This window comes from Doryrhamphus excisus, chromosome 9, assembly GCF_030265055.1.
Source record: "Doryrhamphus excisus isolate RoL2022-K1 chromosome 9, RoL_Dexc_1.0, whole genome shotgun sequence".
Classification (NCBI taxonomy): domain Eukaryota; kingdom Metazoa; phylum Chordata; class Actinopteri; order Syngnathiformes; family Syngnathidae; genus Doryrhamphus; species Doryrhamphus excisus.
This window is the reverse complement of record NC_080474.1, coordinates 20442987-20468730: the sequence shown is the minus strand read 5'-3', so window position 1 is coordinate 20468730 and position 25744 is coordinate 20442987. Positions and strand designations below refer to the sequence as shown.

Genomic DNA, 25744 nt, shown 5'->3' with positions numbered 1-25744 from the left:
CACAGAAATCACTGTTAAAAATAATATTAAAAATCAACAACTTTCTTATGCATTTTAATCCGTCCACATATCTATCTTTCCTGATGATATTTTCCAGGTCAAACACCAAAACTCGATTATTACTGGGTAATGCGGTAGTGTACCTCGGTCATTAAGATGTAAATGTAAACTTTCCTCCTTTAGTCAAATAGTCACCTAGCTAAAGCTGCAGAACCAAGCCTTCTGGCAAAGATGGCCAAAAGAATGAAATATACTGAGTACGGTGCAAAACCATGCCGCAGCAGAAGTTGCATTAATGGCAGCAAGTATTTGATTTATTATTGGACACTGCGCTGCTCACAAAAGTATGCTGGCCACACCCCATTGTCGTGGGGTAATGTGCCTGGTCTACGTAATTAGAGCCCGTTATATCTAAAACTGTTGGTCTTACATAAAAATGCACACATTTTATTGCATTCAATGTTTAAAAAATGTATATGGCTCTCACAGATACACATTTTAAAATATCTGGCCTTCATGGCTCTCTTAGCCAAAAAGGTTCCCGACCCCTGACCTACAACAAGGTGGTATTGCTGAAGCTGAAAGGAAGAAACGTCAACATCCTCGACGAGCAGCTCACTAAATGCAGTGTTGACATGACCCACAAAGCATGTGACTTAAAGGAGCAGACACCGGACTGCCAAGTCTTACATTAAGGTACATGGAAGACCAAAGGAAAGTACTTGTTGTCAAAGACATCAAGGAACGGGACAAACATTGAAGATAACATTTCCGCTACAAAGAAATAAAAGCTAAAAAACTCACAAAGACTCAAAGCAGTTTGAAGTCAACAACAATGGACACTAGCAAATCTGCAATAATATAGATTATTGCCAAATTCAATAATATTACATAAACTCCGTTCACAAGGTTGGGATTTTAACATTAGTTTTAAGAAATTAATATATATATGACATTATATTACAATCTAGTCATGTAATTTATACTTTGCTACACTCTTGCTAAGAGACTGTATGACTGACAAAAGGAAATTATTTTTCAAAATTATTATTTTTTTCATTAATTTATCATCCGGGCGGTCGAGTGGTTAGCGCGCAGACCTCACAGCTAGGAGACCAGGGTTCAATCCCACCCTCGGCCATCTCTGTGTGGAGTTTGCATGTTCTCCCCGTGCATGCGTGGGTTTTCTCCGGGTACTCCGGTTTCCTCCCACATTCCAAAAACATGCTAGGTTAATTAGCCACTCCAAATTGTCCATAGGTATGGAGTGTGAATGGTTGTTTGTCTATATGTGCCCTGTGATTGGCTGGCCACCAGTCCAGGGTGTACCCCGCCTCTCGCCAGAAGACAGCTGGGATAGCCCCCCCCAGATTAAGTGTACACATTTGCTGCCATTTATTAACTTTATTGCAATTCAAACTTCCACCCCCAAAACATAAAATGGCAATAATTCAAACTTCATTGCATCTCTCAACACCAAATTCACATGTCAATCAAATCAAAGTCAGACAACTGATCATTTCAATGTTTTTTTTATTTTGCATATTTAAGATTTACAAAAGAAAAACATTACTTTTGAGGATTTCTACGTAGACCAGAGTGGCATATCAAAGTGTGGTTACGTGGCCTCGCCCGCTGGCGATGAGAAACAAGACCAGGAACCCATTTGTGTGTGAAGAAGCCCTGAAATAGTGATGCAGTTAAGTGGATGGCGTGGCAGTTGGGGGGGAAGCCTTGCAGCACATAGGGTTTGGTCTTCATGATGACTCCGCTTTCTCCTGCTCGATGGCTGCAACACATTTGTACATCAACATCCATACATTCTTACACTTAAGCAATACAGTGAAATGTCAACTAGGATTGGCTTACTTTCTTTGGTTGGCAGTGGATTTTTCTCATTGGTCTCGGTCTTTCTCAGCTTGGACTTATCGAAGGTTGTGACTTCGGTGATGTCAGGTTTGTCAGACATGCTTGCAGTAACTAAAAACACAATGGAGTACTTTTAGATGCCGCATAGTAAATAAACCAGCGACATGTATTCAGCATTGTATGAAGGAAACAAAGGAAGGCGTGGGGGAACACAGCATGTGTCTGATTATGGAAGACCGTTGTGGGAATCAAACATGTGCAGATGCGAAACCAACGCCCTTTAAACCCGGAATATTAACTTGACATTAAAATCAATGATGACTAGCACCCCAGTAATGCATACTTTAGCTATCAAAGACGCCCTCGTTTTCGGTTGATGAGACAACACTCGATGCAGCAATAACATCAAAGTGAAGGCACAAGGAAAAAGAAAGCCTACTTTACGTGAAATTAATAAAACGACACTTACCAAGTTGAAGCGAAGCTACACAAAATAACGTCCGTCGTAGTGGGAGCAAAGTGATGTGCACTTCCGCGACTCCTATTTAAATAGGACTCGGCATGTAAATGAGATGACGTCACGACTATTTTTTTTTTAAATAGTTAAATTTTAAATTTTTAAAAAATATTCAAGATAGTCTATATTATAATTCAAGCCACTTTTATGGCTTTTAATTAAAAAAAACAAACATTCTCAACCTCGTTTAATAATAATAGTATGAGATCCTTCCTCCTCACACCGGAAGTTAATTTGAAGCTTGTTGCAAGTGCGGTGCGTTAACTTGCGTAATACAAAACAGTGAAAGAAATGTTTATTTTAAGGTATTATTTGATTAAATATTGTATGTAATGTGAAACAGGTTGACCAGCTTGCAGCCCTCCAGTGACAAAAACGCATCAGCAGTGACGCTATGTGGACAAATGTAATCATCACAGCCTTTTCATGGAACTCCACCATCAATTAAGGACAACTGAACGGTAACTCTTTGATTATTTATTATAATATTTGATTATTATTCGTCTGTCTAAGGGATGCCCTAAGTTTTTCACAATCGTCTGTATTTATGCCCCCCTACTGTGTTGCCTGTGCTATCATTTGTCTGACATATATACATATACACCATGCTCACTTCCTGGATGCATTTCACACAAGTTTGGGGTAATGTGAACGACTACATAAACATATTTGGCATCATACCCTGTATTGTGGATGGAGTCCAATTGCTCATAAGTCACAGACCATTTGTCTAATGATTACAAAATATGGAGATGATCTGTATTAAATGTAAGGTAGCATGCCTTCCAAAGCATCTATCTGTCATTTAGTTTAGTTTTTGACCATACAGCATATCACTTTGTACTTTGGTATGTGACAAAAAAAATTAATAAATAAAAAAAAAAAAATAAAAAAAACACCAAACAAAAAAAAACTTAAACTGTCGAACAGACAGGTTTAGAGACAGCTACTTCCCCCTGGCCATCAGACTGCTCAATGCCAAATAAGCCCCTCTACCTGCCCACACGCACAACCAAAACTTTAAATTATTGTTATTTATTCTAAATTATTTAAATTATTTGTACAAATGACTGTTTACGCTGTACATTTTTCATATTTGATGTCATCTATTTATTCTCCACATTATTATTTATAATTACACGGGAGCCAGGCTACGACATTTCGTTGGCAATTTCACTGCTGTGTTATTGTGCAATGACAATAAAGAAAGTCTATGTCTATGAATGCAGGAAGTGAACAAATGTAACAGGTAGAGTTTTATTTAATAAAAAAAAATACTGATTGTCAAATTACCAGATGAAGGGGTAGGATTTAATAATAAAAAATAAAAAAACAAAAAAAAATACTGATAGTAAAAGTACCAAATGGAGGGGTAGGATTTAATAAAAAAAAAAAAAAAAAAAAAAAAACAAAAATACTGACTGTAAAAGTACCAGATGGAGGGGTAGGATTTAATAAAAAAAAAAAAACAAAAAAAAAAAATACTGATTGTAAAAGTACCAGATGGAGGGGTAGGATTTAATACAAAAAATATAATAAAAAAACAAAACAAAACAAAAAAAATTAGGAAAGCAGGAAGTGAACAAATGTAACAGTTACTGATTGTAAAAGTACCAGATGGAGGGGTAGGATTTAATACAAAAAATATAATAAAAAAACAAAACAAAACAAAAAAAATTAGGAAAGCAGGAAGTGAACAAATGTAACAGTTACTGATTGTAAAAGTACCAGATGGAGGGGTAGGATTTAATAAGCTTTGCTTCTTCCTACTCCTTTTGGACATGTGGAACTGTGAACTGATTATGGGATGCACTCAATTGTAATCTGATGCATGTTCAAATGAAATAAAACCATTACCATTACCATTACCATTACATGCTAGGTGCAAATGTAGACAAAAGCAGAGAGCCTACTCTTAATGCACTTTACATTACTATACACTTTAATAATGTATTTTGTTGCTATGATTCATGAATTTAAGTTATTGAAAAAACAAACATTCCAAATGGTTAACATGATTATGATTATGACAGTGACAGGCTATCATTCCCTCGCTGTTGTCTCAAACTTCACCTGCTAGTGAAGTACATGGAGTAGGTCTTGTTGTACATGACCTGATTGTCCACTCGGATGACATTCCGCAAGTTTTGCCAAAACCACGGCTCAGCTGCCGGCGTCTTGGGCCACTCCACTACGCTTTTCCCGCACAGTCTCTTCCGGAGACGCAGGAAGTAGGAATGCTGCATCACAGGCTCCAGCATCAGCAGCACGATCACGTCCATGTTTTCATCCAGCAGCCGTTGATGCGCCAGGTACATGGCAAGCCTGAAAACCCCGGTCTTGACGTAGCCCTCTGTTAGAACAAACATGGTCTTGCGGCTGTCTCGGATGCTTTGAATGAGATTGTCCATTAGGGGGACTCCGGGAATCCAGTCCCTTTGCTCCAAACACAGAGGCAGATGCTTCTCGCCTTCGTCTTCCAGCTTCACACGTAAATGCTTCATCACCCACTCGGAAACATGCGGATCTTTGGTGTCGTAAGTCACAAAGACATCATAAATGCTACGGCAGGAGTTCAGGGAGCGGTATCCCTTCAGTTTGGCTTTCACGTAGTGTAGCGTGTAGGAAGCGTCCCAGTAAAATAAGTGAGCAACCGTCACCACGAACATAAAAACGATAATGAAGGACAAGGTGACTATGTAGAGCAGGAATGCCACACTGCCGTTCACACATTGGTTGATATCAAAAAGAATGAGCGCTCGGCCTTTCTCTTTCTCCGGTCCATCACATGTCACATCCGTGGCCAGTCTGGGGATGTGCACACCGCTGGTTTCAATCCACAGAATGAAATCTAACATGTCGCAGGTACACTGGAACGGGTTACCCCCCAGTAATAATTTGTCATGACCGGATGAGAAAGTGGATTGGTTAATTAGACTGAGTTTGTTGTGGCTTAATGAAAGAGTCCTGAGGCTTTTGGCGCTTCTCATGAATCCGTCGTCCAAGTGGAAGATGTGATTGTGACTCAAGTCCAGGTAGGTCAACATGTAGGTGGCGTTAGAGTCTATGCCCTTCACGTCAGATATGCAATTAAAGCTCAGGTCCAGAGTTTGAAGCTTTGGGAAATTGCTTAGCTTGTCCCACATGAAGTCTTTGAGTGAGTTATGACTCAGGCTTAATTTTATAAGGTTCCGTGGCAACGAATCATAAACGTCTTTGGGTAGTTTAGTGATAGAATTTTCCGATATGTCCAATATGGTTAAATTAGTGAGATGCGTGAAAATGTTAATATACGAGTGATCTCGTTCTTTCCAAAGAGTCCCTAGAAAGTTTGCTGTAAATTGTAGTTCTGTTAATGATTTGCTGTACATTTGTTTTGTCGTCAACATGTTAATCAAGTTATGACTCATATTCAGTACTCGCAGTACAGGCAGGTTTTTTAGGAAGTTCAAGTTGTGCGTGATGGCGTAGGCTGTAAAGTAGTGAGAATTGTGACTGATGTCCAGTACTTGGAGGTTCTTCAGTTCACTGAAGGCGTAGTCGAAGGCCAGATCGATCCTATTGTAGGACAGGTCCAGGTACGTCAGTGTGGGTATGGAGGAGAACTCGGTGCCATTCAACGCTGATGAAAATCCGTTCCCAGAGAGGTTGAGACATGTGATGTTGATGTAGTCGTTGAACTGCTGTGGCGAAATGAAGAATAAATTATTGGAGTTGAGGCTTAGCACTCGTCCGGAGTCGAAGCACTCCTGTTTGACAAAGCTATGCGATATCTCAAACTCCTTTGGATGCGGCATTGTGAATGTCGAAACGGAATAATCCGACCTTTCATTGTATCCATCGCTTGACTGCATGAGGGCGTTCACGGAAATCGGATGGAGGCGGTTTTCGCCAAGGTATATCATCTTCATGTGTGAGAATTTGCGGAATATGGTGGAGTTTAACTGCATGATGAAGTTGGTTCCCAAGTTCAGTGTTGACAGGTTTTTGAGATTGTACAGAGGTCTGAGCGTGTCGGCTCCAATTTCCTGGAAGACCAAACCTTCCAAATGCAAAGTTCTAAGCGACACTAGACTCGAGAAATACTCGGAAAGTCTTACTGTCTTGGGGTAGCTCTTCAGGTCAAAGTTGAACGACAGATCAATTTTTTCAAGTTTGGGAAGGTATGTAAGAAACGTAGCCTCGCCGGTTACTGCTTTTCGTAAGAAGTTAAATGAGATGAGCAGTTCTTTAAGTTGCTTTAGTTTCTGGAACCAGGACGGGTTCATGTAGGTCATGGAGTTTCCGGCCAGGTTCAGTGTTTCAAGACGTGTTAAATCACGGAATGCGTCCGGATGGACGGCAAGAGAACCGTTTTTGCAGGGAACACAGGGAAATGGGGCGTTTTGGCATCTTCTACAATTCCCTTGTATTTTCAGGATTTTCAGTTGCTTCATGCCACGGAAATCGTTCTTCGATATGTACTCGATTTGATTGGTCCCCAGCTTGAGCATCTGCAATGACGACGGCAATCCTTTGGGGACTTGGGTTAGGTTGTTAAAGGACAAGTCCAGATTCTGCAGTTTGGTCATCACGGCAAAACTGCCGCGTGAAATTTGCATATGCCGCCCGCAGGGGTTCCAGTAGTAGCAATTTTTGGATAGCCACAGTCTTGTCACGTTTCTCAGTCTGGTAAAACTATTCTTGTCCAAATTCAAAAGTCTGTTATTGTTTAGCTCCAGTTCGGTCAAACTCCGAGGCAGCATGACCGGCACCGCAGTCAGGCAGTTGCCGCTCAGTTGTAACCATTGCAGATTGTTCAGAGTTTGGAAAGTATCGTTGTCGATCTTCATGAGCTTTTTCTTGTTTGCCCAGTTCAGGTTGAGCCGAGCGAGATTTATTAGGTTGGAAAATGACTTCAAGTTGATTTGACTTATGCGATTTTCCGACAACATCAGCTCCGTCGCATTACTGGTTATGCCTTCTGGGACATATTTCAGCTTTCGGCCTCTGCAGTCGAATGTGACCTGTGACTGATTGTTGGAGATGACGTCACAGGGGAACTGGGGTAGCATCCATTTGGGTTTGCTCGCAGCAGGCCAGCAACACGCACAAAGCAGCAGCATTTGCATCCACAACATGGCGGTCTGTAGATGAACAACAAAACAAGTCAGCATGTTGTAGCTTGTTTTAGCAGCGACAGCGGAACCTCGAACGTTCGACATGATCCATTCCGTGACATTGGTTGACTTACAAGTATTCCCATTTTGGAAAATACCCAAGAAAGTAATATTTTGTACCCTGAAAAATCTGTCAAAATAATAAAAACTGGCCAATGAGATAATTATTACAATTATTGATTATGTACTTACTATTACCTTTGGAGGTTCCACTCTAATGAATGCATTTGAGTAGAGCCAAATATGCCCAGCAGATGGCGGTAGTATTTTTCATTTTCTTTGTTGTGCTGTAGTGTTAGTGAGTACTGTGCCTTCACCACCGGTTATACTGCATCATGAAGTACACAAAGTCATGGGATCTGGTAAAAGTTCAACAGTTGCAAAACAAAATGTTAATTTCTTAATTTAATTTAATTTAATTTAATTTAATTTAATTTAATTTTATTTTATTTTATTTTATTTTATTTTATTTTATTTTATTTTATTTTATTTTATTTTATTTTATTTTATTTTATTTTATTTTATTTTATTTTATTTTATTTTATTTAAAATAAAATAAAATAAAATAAAATAAAATAAAATAAAATAAATAAAATTAAATAATTTTATATTATATTATTTTATTTTATTTTATTTTATTTTATTTTATTTTATTTTATTTTATTTTATTTTATTTTATTTTATTTTATTTTATTTTATTTTATTTTATTTTACTTCATTTTCTGTGAATGTGTCTAAAACAGTCTGCCAACTTATAAATGATACAGATTTTAATTGTGGTAATTTGTGGTCACAAATTTCCCCACTGAGGGATGAATAAAGGCATATCTTAATCTTAAAATTCAATTGCAGAAATTAACAAGAATAATACAAAAACAAAAAAATCAGCAGTAATTTTGTGAATCATATTAAGAGAAAAAAGGTATCTAATGAGAAAAGTCATAATGTTATGAGAATAAGGTAATATTATTAATAAAAAATAGGAAACATTTTTGTACAACAAATAAAGTTGTACATTTCGAAAGTCTTAATTAAGAGAACAGTATTTGCAAGAACAAAGTTTAAATGGTTGGGGGGAAAAAAGCTGTAATTTTACGAGAATAAAGTAAAAATATGCATCATCTCACAAGAAAAAAGTCTTGATTTTTATGAAAATAAACCCATAATATTATGAGGAAAAATAATGTCATTTTAGTAGCATGGAGTTTAAATATAACAAAAAATGTGTTGTAATATTATGAGAAACAAACTAAACAAAAGCAAGTTTTTATTTTTGAAAATTAGGATAGGGAAAAGAATAATGTAAAAATATAATAGAATAAAGTCATACTATAATGAAAAGAAAATGTATGAAGATTATTTAAGAAGAATTTTTAAATATTTGCAAACAAACAGAAAACTGGGGAAAAGCATCTACTGTATATTACAAAACTGAGATGTCATTTTTTTATGAAATATATTTAACTTCTTAGCATATTTACATCGGTTAGTGTACAAAATACCCAAGCAACCCTAACACCCCTTCATTTTTCCGAATGTGGCCCTCGGTGGAAAGGGTTTGGGGGCCCCTGCTGTATAATATTAATGAGCATAGTCCCCCCCTCTAGTTTTCCGAGTTTGTGTAAATGTCGTCATGGATGCTGGACACTTCACAATATTTCAATAAATCAGTCATCACAGAGTCAAAGGCACACCCTAAATCTTAAGCAACTAGTAAAGTTTATGTTATGAAAAATATAAATTCTGATTGTAAATGAGAACTTACCAAGTTTTTTATTGATCCCTTAATATTTTCTTAGTCCAAAGACTATCAAGTCTGAAGTTAAAAAACAAATACAATAAAAAAGCGCTCAACAAAACTTATTTCCACCTTAAAATATTTATGTCTATAAAAACTCCACGGTGGCTTTAGTCAAACATAGAAGCAAGGTGAGTACTGGTTGGCCGTATTAAGTTGGGGGACAGAAATAGCAAAGAATTGCAGAAGTACCGTAGTACTTCCCTTTTTCGTACAGTGTTAAACAAATGTGAATTTGAGCTGTGAACAAAGTATTCTAGCTGTTCCCTTTTTAATCCAAGCAGACAAAAGAGTCATTAATATGACAACTATTGTAAGACAACTACTTTTATATTGCAAATGAAAGAGCTATCAATATAGGTAATAAAAATCCTTCACACACCATGTATTTTATATATTTTTTTTAATAAATTTTTTTTTCGGATTTAGCGCCTTTTTTTGGCTGAAATAAATTTGAAGTCACCTTTAACTTCTTCAATGGCATTGTTGTGAAAGAATGTAAGGTGCTTTAATGTGCTATGCTAATAAAATAATTACAACACAGAAGCCATTCTCAACATACAATACAAAATAATAATTATTAATGAAATGAATAAAAATGTTATTAAAAGCAGTGCTCATATTTGACTGCACCATGAAGGCGACAGTGACAAAAATCATCTTTACATTGTATGTTTTTTTTAGTACAAGTCTATTAAACTCATGAAAAACATGCAAATTAGTGAAAATTGGATTTAGCGCCTTTTGGTTGAAAGCATAAATTTCATATCAATTTTTTTAATATTTTTTAAAATGATTTCAAGATCAAAATATGTGATTTGGATACACATGACAGAGGTCTATTAAACTCATGAAAAACATGCAAATTAGTGAAAATTGGATTTAGCGCCTTTTGGTTGAAAGCATAAATTTCATATCAATTTTTTTAATATTTTTTAAAATGATTTCAAGATCAAAATATGTGATTTGGATACACATGACAGAGGTCTATTAAACTCATGAAAAACATGCAAATTAGTGAAAATTGGATTTAGCGCCTTTTGGTTGAAAGCATAAATTTCATATCACTTTTTTTCATATTTTTAAAATGATTTCAAGACCAAAATATGTGATTTGGATACACATGACAGAGGTCTATTAAACTCATGAAAAACATGCAAATTAGTGAAAATTGGATTTAGCGCCTTTTGGTTGAAAGCATAAATTTCATATCACTTTTTTTCATATTTTTTTAAAATGATTTCAAGACCAAAATATGTGATTTGGATACACATGACAGAGGTCTATTAAACTCATGAAAAACATGCAAATTAATGAAAATTGGATTTAGCGCCTTTTGGTTGAAAGCATAAATTTCATATCACTTTTTTCATATTTTTTTAAAATGATTCCAAGACCAAAATATGTGATTTGGATACACATGACAGAGGTCTATTAAACTCATGAAAAACATGCAAATTAGTGAAAATTGGATTTAGCGCCTTTTGGTTGAAAGCATTAATTTCATATCACTTTTTTTCATATTTTTTAAAATGATTTCAAGACCAAAATATGTGATTTGGATACACATGACAGAGGTCTATTAAACTCATGAAAAACATGCAAATTAGTGAAAATTGGATTTAGCGCCTTTTGGTTGAAAGCATAAATTTCATATCACTTTTTTTCATATTTTTTAAAATGATTTCAAGACCAAAATATGTGATTTGGATACACATGACAGAGGTCTATTAAACTCATGAAAAACATGCAAATTAGTGAAAATTGGATTTAGCGCCTTTAGGTTGCAAGCTCTTCATATAGATACATAGAGAACCGCAATGGATATATTTAGTCAGATTCACAGCGTCTCCTTGAAGAGGTTGTTGTATTGCTTGTGGCCTTCAGTGGCTAAAACGCTCCTCAGGCCGAACCAGAAGTACGGCTGAGCTCGAGGGTTCGTCGGCCATTTGAGAACCGAGCGTTTATACAGTCTTTTCCTCAGTCTCAGGTACCTTGAATTGCACGGTACTTCCTCCAAGAGGATCAGGACGATTACGTCATTTTTTTCGTCCATCAACCTCTGCTGGGCCATGTAGAAAGCCGTCTTGAAGTTTCCGCTTTGGATGTATTTGTTGGTGAGAACGAAGACCGTCCTCTTGCTCTTGTGGATGCTCTGCGAGAGGTTGTCGATCAGCGGACAGCCAGGAATCCAGTCTCGCTCCTCCAGACACAAAGTCAGTCGGCGGTCTCCTCGTTTCTCCAGGTGGATGCACATTTCCTTCATCACCCATTCCAACACCGCCGGGTCTGCTTTGTCGTATATGACAAAGGCGTCATAGAGTGCACTCTGGGAGTCAAAGCGCCTGTAGCCCTTGAGCTTGGCACGGCAAAAATGGTAGATATACCATACGTCCCACAGGAAGAGATGACTGGAGATGAACAGGATGAGGAGGCTAAGCACGAGGGAAGCGTTTAGCATGTAGAGCATGATTGACAGGTCATTGTGTTGACAAGCCAACAGGTCGACGGAGATCACGGGTTGGCCTCTTTTTGCCTCCGGAACGGCGCAGGTCACATCCGTGGCCAGTTTGGGAATTTGCACCGTAGTGCCGTTGAGCCACGTGACAAATGAAGTGATATTGCACAAGCACACAAAATCATTGTTGTGCAAAAGCAGTTTTTCCATATGATTGATTACATCATCAGGAAAACTCGATATTTCTACGTGATTTATGTGATTGAAACTGATATCCAAATACGTGATGCTATGTGCGTCCTTGAGGAAGTCCGGCGTCAGGGTTCGGATTTGGTTTCCTTTCAAAATGAGCGTCTTGAGAGTTTTGGTGCAGTTTGAGAGCACGCTTGGAACAGTCGATAAGCTGTTCCCGCTCAGATCCAAGACCTGCAGCGATTGTAGAAATTGCAGTTCTTCCCACGCAAAGGATTTCAGTTTGTTGTTTTTTACGTAGAGCACCGACAACTTGTTTGGCAGACTCAGGAACACTTGATGCGGGATGAAATTCAGGTTGTTATGCGAGATGTCCAGTTCTCTCAGGTTCTGCAGCTTCTGGAAGTATTTGAGAAATCTGGTGTCGCCGTCTCGCCACAACAGATCCAATCGGTTATCCACAAACTCGAGCTTCTCCAAAGATTCACTTTCCAGTTCTGTGTTTGTCGAAGTCCAGATCTTGTTGTGGTTCATCCGTAGCGTTTTTAGTCTTTTTAGACTTTTGGTGAAGTTCAGCAACCGAGTAATGCCCTCGGATTCAAAATAATGGTTGTTTTTGCTGATGTCGAGAACGACCAGATTTTCCAGCTCTTGAAAGGCAGTGGCGTAGCGAAGATCCAGGCGATTAAGCGAGAAGTCCAGATACTTTAAATTAGTCAGGTAGGTAAATTCCGAACCGTTTAGACTTTGGCTCATTGCATTGCCGGATAAATTAAGGCAACGCACCTCGGATAGATTTAAAAATCGTGAATTCAAAAAGAAAATGTTATTCCTGCTTACGTCCAGTGTTTTGCCAAACTGTGTGCATTCCCTTTTGGCAAATGACATCGGAATTCCGAGCTCTTTATCTTTGTTTTTGCAGCTCCGTGCGTATTCGTCATATCGGAAGTATTGTATCTCTCGTGCTTCATGATTTTTGTAGTTGTCCGACATGGGCGACCACAGCAACGGTTCTTTCTCTCCTCCAGGGACACCAACAGAATTCTGCCTATCAGATGGAGCCGATATTTTATTTTCAGCCAGATTGATAATTTTAAAACTTCGCAATTCCATCAGAATACTAAGGTTTGTGATCTTAATGAAGTTTGTCCCAAGATCGATGACTTCTAAGTTTTGCAGAGGTTTCAGAGGATCAATGCTGTCTTCTTCCAGCTGCTGAAAAACATAGCCTTTGATTCGGAGGATTTTCAGGGACGTGAGTTTGGAGAACTCTTTGCTCAACTTTAGCGTTTGGGGGTAGCGCTGTAGCTCGTAGTTAAACGAAAGGTCCAGGTCTTCCAGTTTGCTCATAAAACGTGGGAAGTCTGTAAATCCTATATCTCTTGCTAAATAATTTGACGATAGATCAAGAACTCTGAGCTCCTTCGTACCGCTGAACCATTCCCGTAGCACAATTTTCAAGGAGTTGCTGTGCAGACGCAGTGTCTTCAGTTTCGCCAGCGTTTTAAACGCTGACTTGCTGATTTGAAGAGGGGAATTATTTTGGCAAGGTGTGCATGGGAAAGGAGCGTTGTAACACCGCGGGCAGTTTCCGCTAATGTCAAGTGTCTCCAAGTTAGTCAGGTTTCGGAAGTCGTTCTCCGTGACCTTGTCAATGTTATTGTTGTAGAGATACAGCTCCTTCAGGCTTGTCGGTAGCAGATGTGGAATAAAAGATAGGTTATTTGACTTCAACGATAACAGAGTTAAATTGTTCAGCTGTAAAAAGGCACCGGACTCAATTTGATATGAAAAATTGCATGGATTTCGGTAGTAGCAATTTTGACCAAGATAGAGCTTCTCCAAATGTAGGATTTTGGAGAAGTTTGCATGAGAAATGTTATAAATGTGATTCACTTCTAAGCTCAACAAGCGGAGATCAGGAGGCAGGCCTTCGGGGATGCCGCCGAGTTGGTTTCCGTCTAAATAAAGCGCTCTCAGTTTGGTTAGGGCGTGAAAAGCATTGTCTTCTATCATGACACTCTCGGTGCAAATGTGGTCTTTGGGTCCGATCTTGATGGGGAGACAATTGCACCGCATATCAAGCTCAGTCAGGTTCTCCAAGCTGCCAAAAGAGGAGGAGTTTAACTTGGGAATGTGGTTGATGGTGAGCGTCAGGTTGGTGGTGTCTCTCGGAATGCCTTGCGGGATGTCTGTGAGTTTTCTGGCAGTGCAGTCCACCATCACTGTGCTCCCGTTACTCCTGACATCGCAAGGTAGAGTTTTGGGGTACAAGATGATAGCTGGCGACTTGGAGGCGAACCACAAAAGGTCTAGCAGTGCCACACAAACCTGTACAGAAAGACATAGAACGTTGTCAGAGGACAAAACGAAAATTGCTGTGAGGAACTTTCGGTGTTTACTTTCTTCAAAGGTCCTCTATTATGAAAATGTGGCTTTTTAATCACGTGAAAACAGTAATTTGTCCGTAGAGACTCATACCTGGGGATCCAGAAGGTACACCATCTCAACATACCCCGCCGCATCTGAAAGCAGTAAGGATGGGCTCAACCACATCCCCTGTGGTCACCATCAAAACTGGGGTTCCACAGGGAAGTGTATCGAGCCCATTCTTGTACATATGCTATCAATATATTCATTCATTCATTCATTCATTTTCTACCGCTTTTTCCCTCACGAGGGTCGCGGCGGGTGCTGGAGCCTATCCCAGCTGTCTTCGTGCGAGAGGCCGTGTACACCCTGGCCACCCTGGTGGCCAGCCAATCACAGGGCACATATAGACAAACAACCATTCACACTCACATTCATACCTATGGACAATTTGGAGTGGCTAATTAACCTAGCATGTTTTTTGGAATGTGGGAGGAAACCGGAGTACCCGGAGAAAACCCACACATGCACGGGGAGAACATGCAAACTCCACACAGAGATGGCCGAGGGTGGAATTGAACCCTGATCTCCTAGCTGTGAGGTCTGCGCGCTCACCACTTGACCGCCGTGCCGCCGCTATCAATATATATATATATATATCTCAAATTTTTGGACAACCATCTCCAAGTTAATGTCAATAAAATGAAAGAAGTAATATTCAACCATGATTGGATGCTGAGATGTGACTCGAATGTTAGCGCTGTAGCACGCACACCTCAATGTTTACGTCCTTCTGTAAACCTTAATGTTAGCATGTCGGTCAAATGGATACCGGCATGGCACGGACAAACATACAAAACACAGTGTCTCCAGTACAAAGCACAAAATCTGACCTCCTTCTGGAATTTACACCAAAACTCCTCACTAAATCACCCAGCCACTCGCTCGTACCTGTTCCCAAGACGAAGACCACATCAACCTTGACCTTCAGAACCTCAACGGACCACCTATCCCTTAGTGCATAACCAGACGCCCTCTTACCTTACCTTACTTGATCCACGCCACACCCCTTCCTATACCCTCACGTGCAAACCTCCTCACCGTCCCAAGAGTCAAGCACCAAACTGAGGGGGGCAGAACCTTCTCTGTTGCCTGGAATTCACTTAAGCCACTCATCCATGTGCTGACCCTACAGTCTTCAGGACTTTAACCTAATGTACAACACTTAAAAAGGTACCTATTTTGCCTTTTGTATGCACTTTTTAACTGTTATTTTGCTAGTGTTGCACATTTGTATTTGCGGTAACCGTGTACAACATCTGAGTTTTTGCAAAGCGCTCTTTAAAACGTAAATTCCGGCATCAAGGCTTCCAATGCATACATATTGAGCGTCAGAATTATTTTAAAGTGTTGAAAAATAGTATAATAGCCTTTGACGGAATATGGAAGTTGAACAGTTGGTATGTGAAACTTTAAGGTTACACCATGTCTGTTATTAGCCAAAGACAAGATTTTCATCGTGCGTCCCATTTTGCCACACACAAATATCGGAAACTCAGAAGCTGTCGCTGTGATGGAGTGAAATTTTAAAAGTTACATCCATTTTTTTATTGTTAAAGCAATAACTCTGGAACATTATTATCTTTTGGGAAAAGCTAAATTGTTCATGTAATTTTTGCAATAGATGTTATTTATAGTAGTACAGGTATATTTCATGCCAAGTACAGTCAGTATACAATACACATATACGTACTTCTTTCTGCAGAATCTATTTTTTTCTTGCCTCCTGACGTCGACTCGCCACTAAGGTTTTTTACAGTACATCAGAGTAAGAATACTTCTACTCACCAGATGAAAGAACATGATGAAACACAGTTAGTTCGGCTCACACGTGAGATCGAGCGCTGCTAGAATTCAAAGTATTTTGGTAATGAGATGAAAGTACCAGGTGCTTTAGCTTGGTCTACATTTTCCCAGTATCACTTCTCTATTATTGCATACGTCTGCATGCGTTCCCCCCCCCCCCCACATCATCTTGAACTGTTTGCTGTTTTTTTTTATACTCTATCATGCTCAATTCAGGGTTAATGAAAACCATGTAGTTCAAATGGCAGTTTTAGTTATTTGAGTTTAGCATACTGTCACCAGCATTCATTCATTCATTCATTTTCTACCGCTTTTTCCTCACGAGGGTCGCGGGGGTGCTGGAGCCTATCCCAGCTGTCTTCGGGCGTAAGGCAGGGTACACCCTGGACTGGTCGCCAGCCAATCACAGGGCACATATAGACAAACAACCATTCACACTCACATTCATACCTATGGACAATTTGGAGTGGCTAATTAACCTAGCATGTTTTTGGAATGTGGGAGGAAACCGGAGTACCCGGGGAGAACATGCAAACTCCACACAGAGATGCCCGAGGGTGGGATTGAACCCTGGTCTCCTAGCTGTGAGGTCTGCGCGCTAACCCCTAGACCACCGACTGTCACCAGCAATGTTGACAAAACAATCCCTGTGAACGCAACCGCAGGAAGTGTCCACAACACATACAAAAATGAACAAACAAGGAAATCAAAACCAGGAAATACTGCGTCGTGACAAACATACAAATAAAAACCACAGTAGGAAAAAGCGCTAACAGGTAAAACTAGCCACGGGAACAAATAACGCTGCTGCCAAAAAGGTCGAGTCGAATAAAACTAGACGGCAGAAAAAAAAATCTCACGAGAACGGGATTAAAAGCCACAAAGCAACGCGGGTAGCTTGAGGGACAATCTGGCATTGAACTGGTGTGACATCTGATCTTAAGTACCCGGGTGCAAATTGGCCCCCGGGTGTGTGCAGGAGCATCCCACCTATTTCAGGGGTTGGGGTGTACTGCAGAGAAAAGGCAGCAGGGGGCAGCAGAGCGACAGCACAGATGATGATATATGATGACATTTTTTTAGGCATAAATGAACAGTTGAGGTTACTTACCAAGCTACCCAATCGTTTGAGGTGTGTGACCAATCACAGCGGAGTGGGCGTGCCCGGAGGCTGGCCATGGTTGGAATTAATTAAAACAGACCGTTTTTGCGGGAAGCACAAATCCAAGGAAATGAACTGGAATAGGTGCAGATTCTGAAAGACTTAGAAAGTTTTCTATGCGAGTTATTGTGTGGAGCTGCTCTACAGGAGTACACAACTCAATACAAAGGGTCAACAATAAAGTCAACAAAGTCAAGTACAAGTCAGCCATGGCATGTCTGACGTTGAAAGAGTGACAAAAATCTCCCCTCTCATTCTGTGTGGAAGTGGTTAAGTTTTTAGCTTCTTAACTTTAGAAGAATCCACCCATCCACAATAGTTAGCACGCAGTTAGCATACAGGCCTCACAGCTCGGAGACCCGAGTTCAATTCCATCCTCAGCCAACTCTGTGTGGAGTTTGCATGTTGTCCCCGTGCATGCGTGGGTTTTCTCCGGGTACTTCGGTTTCCTCCCACATTCCAAAAACATGCTAGGTTAATTAGCCACTCCAAATTGTCCATAGGTATGAATGTGAGTGTGAATGGTTGTTTGTCTATATGTGCCCAGGGTGTACCCCGCCTCTCGCCCCAAGACAGCTGGGATAGGCTCCAGCACCGGCACGACCCTTGTGAGGAAAAGCGGTAGAAAATGAATGAATGAATTAACCCCTCCGTCTGGTACTTTTACAATCAGTAACTGTTACATTTGTTCACTTCCTGCTTTCCATAATACAGTTTAAGGTTTTTTTTTTTTTTTTTTTTTAATAATGTACCTCGTAGCGAAGTACTCGGTGATATGAGCATCCAATGCCATAATGGGTACCATAGTAAGTGTCAATATAGTGATATATATAGTAGTAGTAGTATAGTATTGAGCAAACATCAACTGCTTGTATTGTTTCTTGAATTGGCTCATCGTTGTGCATTGTTTGATTCCCTTACTCAATCCATTCCATAGTTTGATTCCACATACTGAAATGCTATGCTAACGCTAACGTAGTCCTAGCGTATAAGTGTTTCAAATGTACTTCTTCCCTGAGATCATATTTCTCCTCTCTTGTAGAGAAGTATTGGATGACATTTTTAGCTAATTGCTTATTTTTTTTTTAGCCTTATGCATTATTTTAGCTGTTTGAAGATGAACTATATCAGCAAGTTGAAGTATTTGTGATTTTAGAAATAAGGAGTTAGTATGTTCTCTGTAGGCCGGCATTATGAATTATCCTTACTGGCCTTTTTTTTTTTGCAGTACATTTAGCGAGTGAAGATTGCTTTTATAGTTATTACCCCATATGAAAGGAATTTCTGTTCACACAATAGTAAAATATGTGAACATTTCCCCCAGCCCCCCCCCCCCCCAACCAGACATTCTCATTATGTAATGTGCTTGTCTACTCTGACACTTAACTGTGCACACTCACTCTAAAGTAGCCCATCATCATCACTAATTCAAATGGCATCACCGCACCGCCACTCAGCGCCAGAGTTAAAGGTAAAGGCACGATGAGTTACTATGCGCAGTTATGAAATATAATATACATGGTGCCATGTTCTTGGTTTGTGAATAATGCACATTTACCAACAAAGTAGAGTGGGTTCAAGAACTGATTACGCGTATGCACGTGCAATTCCTACTTCAATTTTTCTGTAAACTGATGAAAAATACACACAAAAAAAAAACACCGGTTTGAGGTATTGTAATATTTCCATCTCTTTAATGAACAAGAAAAAAAAAGTGTACACAGTGTCCTTGAAAGTGCACAGCAAAATGGAAAAAAAAAGTGCATTATATTAATAATTCGATGCCATCCTGTGCAATGATTTGTCAAGAGCTGTACACAGTATTTCTCCAATATAATATATATTATTACATTTTATAAACAACATACTGTAGATTTGTTATGCTTTAGAAGTTTTGTAATGAAATCTAGAAATAATTTAAATAGTTCTTAGTATATAGATTTTAATACTTGGAGGCTTAATCTTTTTTTTAAAATACTGTGATACATATATTTAGTTTCTATATTAATAATAAAATATTGTGTACACAAGGCAATATATTTTTTGTCACAGCAGTTCACATCGGTAGTTCCGCCCGTGTCGCTCACGTATGGCTTTAAAATCAATAACTTATTTGACGCTCAGTGTTGTCATGACGTGAATTAGCGTGTTTACGAGAGCGGACATTTTGGCGGAGTGATACATCAACGCTTTCACACTCGGATCGCCGGGGGCGCTTACCATGGCCGCCTCGGCAGCTTTCAGCAAACACACGTAGTTGACGACGACCTCGTCCACTTTGGCTACCACGTCACGCCGCCGCGTGTCGCCGCCGAGGCCTTCCGCTAAGGACATGCAGGCCTGCGTCAGGCAGCAGAGCGTGTGGAAGCTGTGCGTCAGCGTGAGCAACAATTCCTCCGGGCTGCCGTACTCCGCGGCCATCTGACCGCAGGCGCCGCTCAGCGCTTTAGCCTGCGTGACGAGCACTTGGGAGAACGTGTCGGCATCGCCGACCTCCACGCCGTCAACTCTTGACGCGTGGCTGCAACGCAGTAAGCTAAGAATCTCCAAGGCGTCCGTTTGTGCGAGTGCGAACCCCGTGCGAAGGCTGTAGGTTTTACCCTTCATTGAATTTACACACGCTAACCTCGCCTCCAGGGTCATGCCTTTCACTGTGGCGGCCATGTTGACTGCGTTCTTATCGCCAGTTGAACCGACAGAGAAAACAAACTGAGCGTGCTCCCCGTCAGCATAATCGGCGTTCTTCTGCCTTCGAACGAAGCAGCAAGTGACCGGCGCGCGGCATCGCCACACGCCTGCATCCGGCCGCGTCGTCGCCGACTGCGGCGGCTTTCCACATACCGAATTACAGCCAACGGAACCGTGGGAGAAACTTTTGGGAATGGTTTTGGCATACGATACGCGCTGAACTTTTAATCGATGTTGGGACTCCGCATTCTGACCGCCGCTCCTCCCCGTGAACGTGGCTTTGGTCCGCTCCAGCAATGCCTCGAAGCTCCTGGATCCTTGCATTAACGTGCTCCAGCTTCTCCTGTGCGTCCGAGCCTTGCGAGGCTTCCCGAGGCTGCCTTTGAGAAGGTCACACGTGTTGGGAAGCAGGGCATCATGTGGGTCGGACTCGGCTTCGGCCCAAACCGGCTTGCTGGGCTCCGTGCGGCTTTGGAATAACGATGGTGGCATGACTGTGGTGGTGGTGGTGGTCTCATGACTGAGAGTTAAAGATGGCTCGTCTCCAACCGTCCACTGCTGTGCGCAGGCTACACTAGGGGGAGGAGGAGAACAAAGACAACCGTTAAGCAGTCAGGTGACAGTTTAGGCCGTTACCCACAATGCCAACACAATGGGGGGGGATGTTTACACAGCCAGTAAATACAGGAAGGTTTATTTATTTATTTTTTTTTACATTTGGTGGTTGATTAGCGCTTCAGCAACAAATCATACCACTTCACGGCTTCACTATATCATAATTCTTCAAAAATTTAATAATTAATAAATATTTTTTTGTGGTTGAATATAGCCTATTATTAGCCATGACATACAGCAAATTTCACATTTTTTTTTATTTTTATTTTTATATATATATATATATATATATAATAATATAAATTAAGCATTAAGCATAGAAACTGTTAAACTAAACTACAAATACAGTATAAGGTATTTAGAAAACTCATTAAAATTGTGATATGTAGTATTCCACACTGGTCACTAGGTGTCAGTAATGTTATTGTGATGTTTGCTGAGACACACGATCATTAGACTTGATCGCCAGAACAACAGGCGTTTACTGCAGGAGGTTTTTACTGCAAGTTTGGCACAATAATAATAATAATAATAATAAAATAATAAAATCATAATTTTTCATTATTAATTATAAAAATAATAAAATAATAAAAAATATTAAAAATACAAATTATTATTTATTGTTATTATTTATAAAAATAAATAATGATAAAATAATTATTTTTCATTATTAATTATAAAAATAATAAAAAAAAATTATTATTTATTGTTATTATTATTACTACTAATATTTATTAATATTAATAATGCCATAATCCAGCAATAGTAAAGCTAAAACTCAACTCTGAACCCCTGTCATCACTTCCTGTCCATCACCCACTCATCTCCCCTAGCAACACACAAGCAAGGAGTGTAAAAGTGACCATTTCAATAATAATAATAATAATGTTTCAATAATATTAAAAACTGTAAACAGGCTGTCTATGCTGTATGAAACATTTCCCTATTGTTTATCAATGCTAATATGTTCCAGTGAATTTCCGCAAAGTAGGATTCAATATTAAAAAGGGAATATGGGAAGTAGGATTAAATCATAGAAATAGAACATGGAGATAAACAAATGTAATATTTATGTAGTTAGAGCATAGAAAACCTCTTTACAACCTTATAGATACATTTTTAACATTATTAGAGCTCTCTGGACATGAACTAACACCCCTATAGTCACCTTATATTTAAATTACCCAATTCACGTATATAAAAAGCAGAAAATAAGCAATTTAAGGCTCATAATAATACTCATAACAATACAACTCATAATAAAAAATATTAATAATTGTTGAAAATGTATCATTTTTTCTTAGCTAACATATTGCTTCGTGTTACCTGTGGTTTCTTTTATCTTGGATAATCTGTGACTGCTGTCCCGGCTATTTCCAAACCCGCCCTCGCCACCGTTGGGGGCGTGGTTTTTCCTCAGTAGCGTGGGGTCCTTGTTTTGGCCCGGGGGAACGTAGGCCTTTTCCTCGGAGGCCGTTACGTAACTCAGCCCCTTTAGCGAGGACTCGGACAGTACATGCGTGTTGTTGTCAGTAGCGCAAAGGGGTGAATCCATGGGAGTGACGCAACTGCTGCTGCCCGTGCTACATCCGGCGTCGATGGAGGAACACTGGGAACTTTGGAGGGAATGAGCCCCCTCGCTCTGCAAGGACGACATGCGCTTGCTCAAGTGGTACTCGTACAGCCTTGCGACATCGTGGTCTGACGCCGGATTCTTCGTTTGCTGCTCACCGTCCCGTGGAGTATCGGCTCCCTCGGGTTCCTTGGCGGGAGAGCCGAGTTGGGCATTTAACGCTTGGCTTCTTTCATCCGATTCCCGTTTGCATGCCTTCACTGTCAACCTGTCTGCGTGGGAGGCCTGTGACTCATTCACATACTCTGCAGAGAGAGCCTCGTCCATTTTGTTTCCGGGCGCTCTGTGCAGCCATTTTTGATGGCGGTCTTTGAGCGAAGTTCGTCCCAGATCCAGCTGATTCACGTAATAGGAGTCTCTCACAGTGAAGGTGTTGTACTTTCCGACGAGATGCGTCTCTTCGTCTTTCGCTAGTTCTTGAGACGTCACATGGCATCTTTCCGAGGCGTTACCGGTCTCTCGTTGGGTTCGGTTCTCGGACTCCCGTTGTTTCCCTCTCTGCCTGCTTATAATCGAACCGATGTGCATTTTCGTGAAGTATTCGCTGACCGATTTGATTTCCATCGTCTCTGGCTCCATTTCACCGCCGTCTGAGTGGAATAGCTGGGAGGACGCCGTGGCGGCGGATTTGGGCTCCTCACACCGATGCCCCTGCGCGGTCCCCGCGCCGTCATCACCGAGTCCCTCGGTCTTTTCCTCATTTGCGGCGTGGTAACCGTCCGTGGCGGCTGTAGGCATCCTTACGTGGTTGTCCGACTGCCTCTGGGCGGTGGCCAGCTCGGAACTTTCCGTCATCTCGGACGAGTTGGTTTCGTTGCCAGAATCTGACGACTCGGGACTAAATGCTCGTAATATTTGTACACCTGCATGCCAGAGAAAGACAAATACCAGTACTCATTAATAAAGGCAAATTTTAGTAATCAATAAATGGCTCATTAGAAGGGATGAGTGAACGGGAAGGATGGTAGTTGGGCGTACATCTGGAAAACGTTTTACTAAGGATCGACCGATACATCGGCCGGCCGATATTTGGGTTTTTTCCTTGTATCGGTATCGGCCGATGCGCACGTGGGTTCGCCGATGTATTTTTCCACCGCATGATTTACAGCTTTGTGTTGCCCCGGCGGCAGAGGACCCCGCAACACACGTAGTCGCGGTACCCCATCGGCCCCAAAAAAACCATATCGAAATATTTGTTATCATGGTCATTTTTTCATGTAAATTGAGGGATCAAAAGCAATATCAACCCAAGCAAAATCGGCCATCGGCTAAGGGTGATGGCAAAAATCGGTATCGGCCCCAAAAAAACCACATCGGTCGATCCCTAGTGTTTACATTTCAATAAATATTTGTTTAAACATGAGACCTGGAATATTTGTTATCATTGTCATTTTTTCATGTAAATTGAGGCATCAAAAGCAGTATCGGCTACAAATATCGGCCCAAGCAAAATCAGACATTGATGTAAAAAAATCGGTATCGGCATCGGCCCCAAAAAAACCATATCGGTCGATCCCTAGTGTTTACATTTCAATAAATATTTGTTATCATGGTCATTTTTTCATGTAAATTGAGGCATCAAAAGCAGTATCGGCCACAAATATCGGCTAAGGGTGATGGAAAAAAATTGGTATCTGCATCGGCCCCAAAAAAACCCATATCGGTCGATCCCTAGTGTTTACATTTCAATAAATATTTGTTTAAACATGAGACCTGGAATATTTGTTATCATGGTCATTTTTTCATGTCAATTGAGGGATCAAAAGCAGTATCGGCTACAAATATCGGCCCAAGCAAAATCGGCCATTGATGTAAATAAATCGGTATCGGCCCCAAAAAAACCATATCGGTCGATCCCTAGTGTTTACATTTCAATAAATATTTATTTAAACATGAGACCTGGAATATTTGTTATCATGGTCATTTTTTCATGTAAATTGAGGCATCAAAAGCAGTATCGGCCACAAATATCGGCTAAGGGTGATGGAAAAAAATCGTTATCGTCATCGGCCCCCAAAAAAACATATCGGTTGATCCCTAGTGTTTACATTTCAATAAATATTTGTTATCATGGTCATTTTTTTATGTAAATTGAGGCATCAAAAGCAGTATCGGCCACAAATATCGACCCAAGCAAAATCGGACATTGATGTAAAAAAATCGGTATCGGCATCTGCCCCAAAAAAACCATATCGTTTGATCCCTACATCTTACGTTTGGGTGCAAAAGACAAACTAAATGTATGAATATGAACATGGATGCACAAATGAATGAAGAAACACACAAATGGAAATATACAACAAAATGGATTTTATTGGAAAAAAAAAAAACCGAAGAAGAATAAATGAGTGAGGTGAATGGCTGAAGTATGCGTGACATTAATGGATGAACGTTACAATAGTGAAAGGGGAACCTGTGTTCTCGGACTGTGAAGGTTCCTCAGATGCAGCAAGAGCCTCCAGCGCCTGCAAAGTGGACACAACGGCCTCGTCGAGGGGCTCCTTTTGGTTCTGTGTTCTACGGTCCGGTACCGAATCTATGAGGGACACCGGGATATCGTTGTGGCCGCCTTGGGCCTGATTCCCAGCCTCCTGGTGCTCCTCCTCATCGGAGCTGTCCCTGAAGCCGGGAGGAGGAGCGGCAATGGCCAGGTTAAGAGAGTGCAGCAGTACGTCGTTATCTTCCTCGTCGTTGCCCTCCGGTGGCGGCGGGAGGGACGTCAAGTCGATGATGTCATCACTGGACCCCGAGAGCGAGAGCAACGCAGGCTTGTCAATGTCGCTCATCATAATGTCCTCCTCGCAGCTGATGTCGTCCTCGTCTTCGGCGTCATCGGTTGTCTCTGCGTAGCAGATGTCGTGAAGCAGCGGCTCCTCGAACATTTTGGTGGAATACTGATACCCGTCTGCATCTTCCAGGGCTTCCATCATTTTGTAGTCCTCCTCCAGACGCCGGTACATGGGGCTGTGATTGTCCATCATCTCTGAACCTTCGTCCATGAGTCTCTGGTAGCCCAGGTTCTGGGGGTTTACAGTGTCCAAGGGAGGATCTCCAAATATGAAAGAGACCTTCGCACTTCGAGAAGGTTCTTGGTCTTTGGTTCTCGGGACGTTAAGGTACGTTTGGGCGCACGGTAACCGGCAGTACTCTGCTCTTTCCGCCATGTGTATCGAGTGCTGAGCCTGGTGGATCTCAGCCATGTAAGCCGGTTGACCGTCACATCTGACGCGTTCCAGGTTTTCGAACTCCGAGTCCGAGAAGTCTTGGCTGCACCTCTGGTGGTTCCTGTCCTCGTATCCCTTTTGGGGGGTGCTGTATGTGCATTCGATGGCGTGGTAGTTCTGCTTGATCCTCGCCGATTGATCTGCGAAAAGGAATAAAAGTCAAAAGTCAACCGATATTTTTTACGTTTATTAA

At 40.7% G+C, this 25744-nt stretch overlaps 4 protein-coding genes across 22 annotated transcripts in view; 1 reads left to right on the top strand and 3 right to left on the bottom strand.

Annotated features, from left to right (window-relative positions):
- Nucleotides 1-25744, top strand: part of LOC131135866 (rho GTPase-activating protein 6-like) — a 131545-nt gene that overhangs the window by 28564 nt on the left and 77237 nt on the right. For 8 of the 11 annotated variants that reach the window (XM_058082252.1, XM_058082253.1, XM_058082254.1 and 5 more), the window contains one exon: nt 2730-2847. Coding sequence is in view for 3 of the 11 variants with exons in the window: in XM_058082256.1 (XP_057938239.1) it covers nt 2813-2847 (35 nt within the window). In the remaining 8 variants the exon portion in view is untranslated. Of the gene's footprint in view, nt 1-604; nt 697-2594; nt 2642-2664; nt 2848-25744 lie in introns of those variants that run through there. The other 3 variants (XM_058082255.1, XM_058082257.1, XM_058082258.1) reach the window with 3 other exon arrangements.
- Nucleotides 1517-2479, bottom strand: tmsb4x (thymosin beta 4 X-linked). Its single transcript, XM_058082289.1, has 3 exons — nt 2339-2479; nt 1870-1980; nt 1517-1789 (listed from the first exon to the last, which is right to left on the bottom strand). Exons 2-3 carry the CDS (start codon nt 1967-1969, stop codon nt 1758-1760), a joined length of 132 nt encoding a protein of 43 aa, XP_057938272.1. The 5' UTR covers nt 1970-1980; nt 2339-2479; the 3' UTR covers nt 1517-1757.
- Nucleotides 4187-14498, bottom strand: tlr7 (toll-like receptor 7). The gene is made up of 3 exons (XM_058081188.1): nt 14475-14498; nt 11188-14324; nt 4187-7708 (listed from the first exon to the last, which is right to left on the bottom strand). The coding sequence occupies exons 1-3, from the start codon at nt 14496-14498 to the stop codon at nt 4456-4458; spliced, it is 6414 nt and encodes a 2137-aa protein (XP_057937171.1). The 3' UTR covers nt 4187-4455.
- Nucleotides 19057-25744, bottom strand: part of frmpd4 (FERM and PDZ domain containing 4) — a 56342-nt gene continuing 49654 nt past the window's right edge. For 8 of the 9 annotated variants that reach the window (XM_058082241.1, XM_058082237.1, XM_058082239.1 and 5 more), the window contains 3 exons: nt 24741-25691; nt 22021-23190; nt 19057-20648 (listed from right to left, as the gene is read on the bottom strand). In XM_058082241.1, coding sequence (XP_057938224.1) covers nt 19501-20648; nt 22021-23190; nt 24741-25691 — 3269 coding nt within the window. In that variant the 3' untranslated portion in view covers nt 19057-19500. Of the gene's footprint in view, nt 20654-22020; nt 23191-24740; nt 25692-25744 lie in introns of all 9 variants that reach the window. The other variant, XM_058082245.1, reaches the window with a different exon arrangement.